At 35.8% G+C, this 10,227-nt stretch overlaps 2 protein-coding genes across 2 annotated transcripts; one reads left to right on the forward strand and one right to left on the reverse strand.

The window, feature by feature from the left end:
- Positions 1 to 1,397: 1,397 nt before the first annotated feature.
- Positions 1,398 to 6,217, forward strand: LOC103951832 (omega-hydroxypalmitate O-feruloyl transferase). The gene is made up of 2 exons (XM_009363293.3): positions 1,398 to 2,088; positions 5,043 to 6,217. Exons 1-2 carry the CDS (start codon positions 1,555 to 1,557, stop codon positions 6,006 to 6,008), a joined length of 1,500 nt encoding a protein of 499 aa, XP_009361568.2. The 5' UTR covers positions 1,398 to 1,554; the 3' UTR covers positions 6,009 to 6,217.
- Positions 6,218 to 6,712: 495 nt separating this feature from the next.
- FT (protein HEADING DATE 3A) lies at positions 6,713 to 9,992 on the reverse strand. The gene is given in 4 exon segments (NM_001302325.1): positions 6,713 to 6,936; positions 9,257 to 9,297; positions 9,569 to 9,630; positions 9,791 to 9,992. Coding segments are annotated over 4 exon segments (525 nt in total). The 5' UTR covers positions 9,989 to 9,992.
- Between the last annotated feature and the right edge of the window lie 235 nt (positions 9,993 to 10,227).

Raw genomic sequence — 10,227 nt, forward strand, 5'->3', positions numbered from 1 at the left:
CCTCGTAAAAAATTATTTTTTACTCGAGAAGCATGGACATCAAATGCCCAGCTTAGAGCATGTGAATGTCCATATCAAGATAAAATAGGAGTGACCGACATCAAACAATCACGGTGTTCAACGTCAAGCAACCATAGCGGTTAGCGGTTGACATCAAACAACTGCGGGGGTTGTGTGCCCATATATACCAGGCATAGAAGTGTCGATGAATGATCAACGCAAACACGAGGGAATAAAAGACCATGTAAGTACCGGAGAAATCCTAGTTAAATGATCAACATTTGTTCTGAAATTCCTTTTGACGTATTTAAATAATGTATAAATGCATTAACAAAAAAAAAAAAAGGTTAAGTACAAAAGATGGATCATATGTTAATGAAATTAATAGGACGCATCACCTAAAACACGTACTGCCAATAAGTTATTTGGATCTCAAATTACGGATGAATCATAATTTCTTTAGATATAGTACATCAGTGTTATTGATCATCTTATTTTCTACGCATATATATACGGATAAAGTGAAAATGGTCAAGAGCTAGCAAGATTATTTATTAGTTGATGAAAGTGGTTAGGGAAGTTAATGCCGATTGACAGCTCCCATGCCCGTGTATTGAGCAAAGGTCTGCCGGTCCATTCCCATCCCTTTGATTGATTGTGACAACTATCGACTCGACTATAATTAAATTATTCAACAATAATTTTGCACAATTTGGGGAGTTGAAGGTTACACGCATTATGTGCTAACAAATTGAAGATATATGAAGGTTTTTATTCATAATTAAATTTCTCTGCTCTTTTATGATCATGTATACTTGTTAGATGTTACGTATTTGTACTTAATAATTAATTGAATTCTAGTTACTTTCCTAATGAAATGTCGAAGCCTTGTTCAAGCCAATAAATGAAATTAATTACGTACCTTAGCAGCTTAGCTGTTCGTTTTATAGTTTAGGGGTCATTGATTTCATATTAAAGGGCCTCCCTCCATGTCCATGATCATCGCCATATATACTTTTCAATCTTAATCATTTTCGTATGGCTTGAGCATTATGGAAATTGTTTGACATTGCTATCGTACGTGGTCCCTTATGCAGCTTCAGTTTATGAAAAGAAAAAAGTTAAAGTGCATCTACACCTGCACGCTAGTAAAAATCATCAAAGTTCATAAGGAATCCATGACACCCTAGCGTGAACAAACTAATCTTACGCATCAATGATCAAACTGCCGTAAACGACGTGTCACAAACTGATAGTCCCCACGAACCATATATACACAATATTTCTTACTTAAAGTAACAAATTAACTTCAATTATTGACCCCTATTTATCTTAAAAATAAAATAAAATAAAAACTTAAATTGGTGTGTCAATGCTTGTGCATGTGCAACCAACATATTCTCTGTAATTAAAAACATATTGACGTTTAAAAATTATTATATACACGAACAGATAGAAGGAAAATAGCTACCCCCTTCCCTTCCCTTATCACTAAAAAGAAGAAGAAGAAGAAGAAGGAAAAAAAAGAAGAAAATTAGCCAAATTAAGTGAAACATGGGAATTAGCCAGCTCCGTGGAGATGAAGATCGTGAGCATGAAGGAAACCCTCCTCACAGTCTCCTCCAAGACCTCAAGGTCACTGTCCACCACTCATCTCTTGTATTCCCATCCCAACAGACACAGAAAAGAACCATGTTCCTATCCAACATAGACCAAGTTCTTAATTTCGACGTCCACTCTGTGCATTTCTTCGGTGCCCACAAAGATTTTCCTGATGGCCAAATTGCAGCTGAGAAACTCAGAGACAGCCTCGCCAAGATATTGGTGCCTTATGATTTCTTGGCGGGAAGGTTGAAAGTGAACCCCAACACGGGTCGCTTAGAGATCGAGTGCAATGGTGCCGGAGCAGGATTTGTGGTTGCTTCTAGTGAGTATGCTTTAGATGAGATTGGAGACTTGGTTTATCCTAATTCAGCCTTTGCACAACTAGTTTGCAGCGCTATGGATCATGATCAACTACTGAAACTTACTGCTGGTGCTGTTGGTGATGATCATGATGGTCTTCGTCAGCCACTTTTCATTCTGCAGGTACCTGTGCATATAATTTGGGTCACCATCATTTGTTCTGCATAAAGCTAGCTAACAAGATAATAATGCAGTTCCACTTTGTTTGCAATCGCCTTAATAATGCAAGCTCCAATTAGTTTTTTATGTATAGATATATATCTTACGAACTCTCTTAATAAATTTCTCATGGTCATGGAGTACTGGTGGTGCATAAAATACTTGCTCTTCCATTACTTATAAAGGACGAGTAATGTTAGAAAATCACACTATATATATACCACATAATGGAGGTAGAGTTTGCGTACCAATACAAATAGGTATTTATCTATATCAAAGATATGGTATAATGTGGTCTCGTAAAATACATTGTGTTCTCCTATGTAATATGTGAGGATGTGGAGATTGTTCTACTTTGAAAAGTTAAGAGAATAACATCTCTAAATGATATGTCAAGTATGTCAAATAATACTAGAAGACATCACGGTTTTCTCCAATAAAAATGCTATAATTGACGTGGCATATGAATTATTTAACTTCTTATTTTCTAGTTGTCTTCTTATTACAAATAAAGATAGAATCAATTTGGTTATTTAATGTTTGGGGTCTCATAATTCACTAATAGAATACAACTTTTAAACTATTTTTTCTTAAAAATTATAGTTTTAGGCCCAATGCATAATGAAATAATTTAACAAATATCTTGGAATGAGAGAAATTTTGGCATCAGCCTCAAATGGGCACATCAGCATTCAAATTCAATTTTGACAGTTCATGTAAGAAATATCAATTTCCCTTATCAATTTTGACAGTTCATGGGCACATCAGCATTGATTCTCTTACAAGGAGTTGAGTTACACCGTGCCAATTAGTTTATGATGAAATATCAATTTCCCTTATTTTATTATAGTATGTTAATTAATCCATGTATGAAAGTCTAATGATTATATGTAATCCACGTCGCATGTGTTGTTTATGTGTGTGAGTATATATTGAGTGTGCTCCCATATCAAAGAGTTTATAAATTGTATATGTGCTTATGAAAAATTAAACTACCTTCATATTACCAATTAATTATTTACTTTTAACGTAATGTGATACATCAAGCCTTCAAAATTGCATTTTCTTCACATGCATGATTATGACTTCTTAGCCAGTGTAATCATCCCTGCAAATTAATTGTTTGCTCAACTATCTGTTTAACTATAATTATCGTTAATTAGGACATATTTATATGTAACCTATTACAATTTAATTTTTTTCATCTTTGAAGGAAAAAAGTGAAAACATCATTTCAAAAGATACCTAGGATAATGATATAATTTCTTGAAAGAGATGATTGGACACTTACAAATTAGTTTGATATATTGTATAACTACATAGTACGTATTACAGTAAGAGCTCAAGAGCAGGGACTACGTAAGCAAAACGTGGCTCCAAGGACTAGACAAAAATACCTAGGAGAGTTTCATAAGGAAAATAGCCTAGTGGAAGAGGAGAGATTTTTCAATATGTTGAGAACACGGGATGGTATGTCATATATCATTATATAAGTGGTGAGATACTCATATTAAAAATTAACAACTTAAAATAAAATTTTCCTCCACTTATATTATAACATGTGATATACTAGGTGATGTACTGCCCATGTTTTATACACAATAAAAAATTTCCCGTGTAGGAGACAAGGCAATTTGGGATTCCGCTAATATTTTATTAACATAACATATTTCTCTGATGCACTTTGAAACCCACTAATATTTTATAAAATAAAATAAAAAGATATACAATTAAGAATTGTCTTATCTATTTTGCATTGTTCGTTGAAGAGGTAGACATCTTAATTAGGCAAATGAACTAAGCAAAATGGCAAATCAACCAACAGAGTACAATTTTACTTCAAATAATTGTCTAGTCCTTTGGAGATGCTGACACAAGAGAAAATTTTGAGCAAAAGTAATGTGAAAATAAAAGGTTATGCGAAAATGACACATCAAATTTATGTAATTAGTGAAAATTCTAGAGAATAGTTAGAGTGAAGAATATGCAATTCATATGGAACATGTTTATTGATACAGTGATGTTCTTATTCAATAATGTCATATGTTATTGAATTAGGATGTCATAATCATGCATGACATACTCGTTTCTTATAAGAAAGTGTTGCCTCATGCCCATGAGTATGGGACCCACATGCAAAACCTATTCCTTAATGTGGAATGCATAGTGTTGCCCTAAACTTGAACTTCTCATACAATTGACAACATGCAAATTCTTATATCTTAACTTAAATTGAACAATGAGATTCAAGAAGAGGGGGTCGCAGGAGAGGGAGAAAGTGGAAAGAGGAGGAAAGAAATAAAGAAATAGAGGATTGGAGGCGAGAGAAAGAAGAAAGAAGAGAGCGAAGGAGCAGAGGAGAAAAAAGAGAGAGATAGATTGGGAGTGAGTGGGCAGGAGAGAGAAAAGAAATGAGTGAACTTTAGGTTTAAAAATTCACTTTGGTGTTTTTAGAAAGCAGGCTATTTTTTTTGAGTTAGCCTTAAGTTTAATTTTTTAAAATATAGTCCTATCAAACAAGTTTTTAAACTTAAAACTTAAAAAATGTTTTTTAGTTTAAAAATTAGATTAAAATAGAATACTAAGCATGCGCTTACTATTTGGATCATATTTACTTGTTTACTTGTGCTACTTTTCTGTAAATGGGGATTCACATGGGTATATGCACTAAGCAACAAATACAGATATATGTACCATACATAGTTACTGTATAATCAATTAGATTGGATCTATATGTTTCGTATACTTAATTACGTAATCAACTAATATAGCTAGATAGATATTGTAGTTACTAGCTAGTTATATATGTACCAAATATATAATTATATGTACACATATATATAGGGTGAAATATTTACTGAGTGGTTTAATTAGTCAGAAGAATTATCGTGTGATTAATTGAACTAATAATTGAACAGGTGACAACATTTAAGTGTGGTGGATTCGCGATGGGCATATCAAACAACCATGCAACATTTGACGGTATAAGCTTCAGACTGTTCTTGGACAATCTGGCTGCCCTGGCTGCTAACAAGCCCTTGGCAGTGATCCCTTACAATGACCGTCAGATCTTAGCTGCTCGATCACCACCACGTGTCACCTTCATCCACCCCGAGTTACAAGAGCTCGAGAATATCTCCACCCTGGAGCGCAAGCAAGAGGATGAGCTTGAGGTTGGCGGCCATGACACACACCCTACAGTGTTTGAAGCCACCCAAGAAGAGCTTGACTTCAAGATCTTCCGGCTGACTGCCAGCGACATTGCTCACCTCAAGGAGAAGGCAAAATCCATCGCTAGTAGTACAAAAGAACGTGTAAAGATTACTAGCTTTAGCGTGGTGACCGCCCTGATATGGCGGTGCAAGGCATTGTCATCTTCAACATATGTTGATGATCATGGTGAAAGTAGAGAGTCGAGGATTCTTTATGCGGTGGACATAAGGCAGAGGCTGAACCCGCCGCTACCCCAGGGCTACACTGGGAATGGAGTGCTGACTGCCTACGCTTCTGCTGGGTGCAGGGAACTGGAAGAAGGGCCGTTCTCAAGAGCGGTGGAGATGGTGTCTGAGGGGGCAGCAAGGATGACAGATGAGTATGCGAGGTCCGTCATCGACTGGGGAGAGTTACGCAAAGGCTTTCCTAACGGGGAGGTGTTGGTGTCATCCTGGTGGAGATTGGGGTTTGCTGACGTGGAATATCCATGGGGGAAGCCCAGGTACAGTTGTCCCGTCGTATATCACAGGAAGGATATCATCTTGTTCTTTCCTGAACAAGATGTGCCTGATAATGGAACAAATGGTACTGGGGTTAATATTTTGGTGGCACTTCCTCATCGGGAGATGCAAAAGTTCCAAGCCCTCTTCCAGAAGTTCTTATTGGGCTAAAAATTTTTAATATAAGAATAAATATGCATATTGTAACATGAATGTGTACGGGACCATGTATGATATACCCATATATATCGTTTCTGTAGTAGCTCCTACTGATTATGATCGAAGGTGGGATTAGAGTTCAAGAGAGGAACGATTGTGTTGGAGACTTATTTATTTGGCTCCATTATATACAAAGAAGATATATAACATGTGTTGCATTACTATTTTCTCGTATTATTATAATATCAGGATTCCAAACTCAACTGTAGTAACTAAACACGAGGGTTGCATGTATATTATGAATATTTTGATCCATATTGTCTTAGATAGACAATTACACACGACACTTTTGTATTTAATTAGTACAACTTCATCCCTTGGAGCGAAGAATACGAACACTTTATTATTAACTTAAAATAGTCAGCTTTTAGTCCGAACCATGCAAGCATGTCGATAGCTAGTTGTTGTAGTTCTTGGAAATTGAGAAGTATTTAGTGTCAAACAAGCATGTCCAAATGCTATACCAGTTGTGCGCACACATCGATAGACTAGCTAAGCTAGTACGTATAGTATCCCCCACCAGCTAAGCCAAATTATTATTATCAATGCTATAGTTGTAGTAGTAGTATATATCATTTACGGACTATATATATTTTTTTATCGTTTAATTTCGACACTATGATCTATAGATTATCTATCTATTATTATTATCAAAGTTATCTTCTCCTCCCACCGGAGCCGCTCTCCCTTTGGCAGTTAAAATAGACGGCAGCCACCGGTAATCCAAGATTATAAAGCTCGGCGAAGTCTTTGGTATTGAAGTTTTGGCGCCATCCAGGAGCATACACTGTTTGCCTACCCAATTGGCGAAACAGCACAAAAACAAAGCGATGAATCCCAACTGTTGGCCGTGGACTTTCGTAACACACGATCTCTTGCCCTGCATGATCAATATATATGGGTTTCATTACCAGTGTCTATGCTTGAATATAAGGGTTCCTTCATGGCAGACAGTTAGGGTTTGGGTTAAATTATTAGGAAAATTAATGAAAATGATTTAAAAACTTTGAGTTTTAACGAAAAGAACAAAATAAAGATTAAAGTGAATAATACCAAGATTGGCTTTTTAGTATAAAAATATAATTTTTCATTAAAATTAACAATACCATGATTTTTTCGCTAAAATTTCTTAAATTATTACCAGTGGGAAACCTTAGCTAAAGACAAAGCCTTCTCCTGAAAAGATCTTTACCATAGAGCTCAAGGGCCCAAGAGGCCCAATATATGATTTTCCTCGTCATCATGTGTGACGTCATTTGATATTTTGCCACTCTTTTTTCATATGAGATTTATTTTAAGTTGTCCTTCCATACTGGGACATAGTCAAATTGTATTCAAAGTTTGCAGGTGGTCATTTATCATAGTGGTGAAAATGTGTTGAGCCTTTACATAACGGTGTGGGCTCAAGTCCTGTCGATGGCTAATCTAACATCTAATGTAACAAAATCTATTGTTTGACAAAAAAAACTAAAAAAAAAAGGTAAATTACAAAAAACTACATCAACTATTAGTCTCATGACACTATCATACCTCATTTTTTTAAATTGACAATGTCATACCTTTTATTTAGAATTTGGTCCAATGTTATCCCTTCCGTTATTTGGCCGTGAAATTTTCAGTTAAATGCTGACGTGGCTTGATTCGGAACTCACTTTCTATTAAAGAAATAATAAAATATTATTAAAAACTTAAAAAAATTTATTTAATTTTTTTTATATATTAAAATAATAAAGAAAAGTAAAAAACAAAAAAAAAACCCTCAGTTCGTCCGTCCCCCTTCCCCATCTTCATCTTCTTTCCCCCACATGCAAGCCAGAAAAAAGAGAAAGAAAGAAAGAAAGAAAAAAAAAAAAACCCAGATCTCGTCTACGCCACCATCGCCATGTTCATGATGGGAAGATGGGTGCACGGAGAAGGTGGAGGATGTGGAGAATGGATGAGAGTAGTGGATTTGGGGTTGGCAGGGGGTTGGGTTTTTTTGGTGGGGGTGGGGGGGGAGACGAATTGGGTTTGGTTTGGGTTTTTTTTTTTTTTTTTTGTTTCCTTCTTCCTTCTTCTTCCTCTTTTTCTGGGTTGGGGTTTTTTTTTTGTTTTTTCTTCTTCTTCTTCTTCTTCCTCTTCCTTCTTTTTGGGTTGGGGGGGGGGGGACAAACTGGGTTTGGTTTGGGATTTTTTATTTATTTTTTATTTCTTCTTCTTCTTCTTTCTGGGTTGTAGGGGGTTGGGTTTTTTTTTTTTTTTTTTTTTGTGCCGCCGGGGGGGGGGAGGGGAGGAACTGGGTTGGGCTGGGTTTTTTTTTTTTTTTTTCTTTTCTTTTTTGTTCTTCCCCTTCTTTTTTCTGGATTGCAAGGAGTTGGGTTTTTTTTTTTTTTTTGGGGGGGGGGGGGAGGGGGGTTTCTTCCTCCTTCTTCTTCTTCTTTCTGGGTTGTAGGGGGTTGGGTTTTTTTTTGGGGGTGAGGGGGACTAGGTTGGGCTGGGGTTTTTTTTTTTTTTTTTTTTCTTTTTCGTTCTTCCCCTTCTTCTTTATGGATTACAGGGAGTTGGGTTTTTTTTTTTTTTTTGTTTTGTTTTGTTTTGTAGGCCCCGAATCAAGCCACATCAGCATTTAACTGAAAAATTCACGAGCAAGTAACGGAAAGTATAACATTAGATCAAATTCTAAAGATGAGGTATGACATTGTTAATTTTAAAAATGAGGTATGATAGTGTCGTGAGACCAATAATTGAGGTAATTTTTTGTCATTTAAAGTTTAGGGTCTAGAACAATATTATTGTCACCCTTTCGCTATGTGATTTAATTTGAATTGTTCTTGCATACTTAGACCTAGTCAAGTTGAATCCAGGTTTATGAGTGATATACGTGGGCTTGTTTACTGTTAATGATACAACACAATTAATGGTTAGATCCTAAAAAAGTATAATTATACTTGATTGCCCTCAAATAAACATAAACAATAAGATAAATGCTAAGGAGACTTTTTTAAAAGTAGAATTCTCCGCATCATCTCATGTTTTTAGCATAATTCTCGTGTCAACATTAGAAAATAGTGTGTCAAAAACATGAGGTGGCGAAAAATATATAGAAAATCCTACTTTGAGAGAGATTCCTTAACATTTCTCGAACAAAAAAGAACCGTAGTTAATGACAAAGCTGATATAACCAATGGCCGGGCATTGGAAGTGCAGTAGAAACAACTCACCGAAGCTTGCCGCGGTTGTTGCTGGAATATCCGTAACCAACCTGAAACGTTCGTACAAAGTATCAGTACTTATCACCATCACCAACCTTATCCTTCTTCGTCTACACTCCTTCCCACCTTTGAAAGACAAACGCATAGAGATCGAGTTGAATCCTTGCCAGTATAAATATTGTTGGCAAATTACTTCGTATTATATTAGCAAATTTATTTAAGAAGTGAACTAAGTTAAAGGGAAAGATATATATATATATATATATATATATATATCCCTGTACAGAGAGAGAGAGAGAGAGAGAGAAACAAAATACACACCAATGCAAATATTCCTTTAGGTTGGGATCACTTGGGCTGGGTGCATCAGGATCCACCATGACCTGCAATTAGTGGAAGTAATTAATGAAACCGGTGCATGTTAATTTCCCATTTTCTCAAAAGTCTGTATTTATATATATGTTTACATATTAATTCATGAAAAAGTAGGTCAATTGAAGAAGCATATATGGATATATGGATGGATGGAAGATGGAAACTTACCAGAGTGTAGAAAGTCCTGAGATCGTCACCACCAGTATCAACTCTAGGTTGCTGGACAACTTGAGAAGGTTTGAGCTCACAACCATTGTTAACCTCCTTATTGCCGTAGGTCACCCTCAGAGAAACGGACCTTGTGAAGGGGTCTAAAACATCACCTACCACTCGTCCAACAACAAGGGGGTCCCTGTCCCGAGGCATTTTCTTTCTTTTGGATGTATAAGATATAATTTAGATATATTAAAAAAAATTTAAAAAAAAAAAAAAAACTACTTGTACTACTAGTTATCTAGCTAGATCTATGTGTGTGTTATATATGTATAGCTAAAACTCAAAGTATCCAAATAAGTTGCGACTTTGGATATTGAGAGTTTTGTGATCAAAATCGAGAGGCCTATTGGCTATTTATATTCTGTTGCGTTGCATGCTGTATTGCTATT

This window comes from the organism of the source record quoted next, unplaced genomic scaffold, assembly GCF_019419815.1.
Source record: "Pyrus x bretschneideri cultivar Hongxiangsu unplaced genomic scaffold, Pyrus_bretschneideri_v1 Contig11, whole genome shotgun sequence".
In the NCBI taxonomy this organism is placed as follows: Eukaryota; Viridiplantae; Streptophyta; class Magnoliopsida; order Rosales; family Rosaceae; genus Pyrus; species Pyrus x bretschneideri.

Excerpts from the sequence above, each read along its gene's own strand:
- LOC103951832 (XM_009363293.3), top strand. The coding sequence starts at position 1,555 with ATGGGAATTAGCCAGCTCCGTGGAGATGAAGATCGTGAGCATGAAGGA. Across the intron at positions 2,089-5,042 it reads AGCCACTTTTCATTCTGCAG|GTGACAACATTTAAGTGTGG; the intron begins GTACCTGTGCAT and ends ATAATTGAACAG.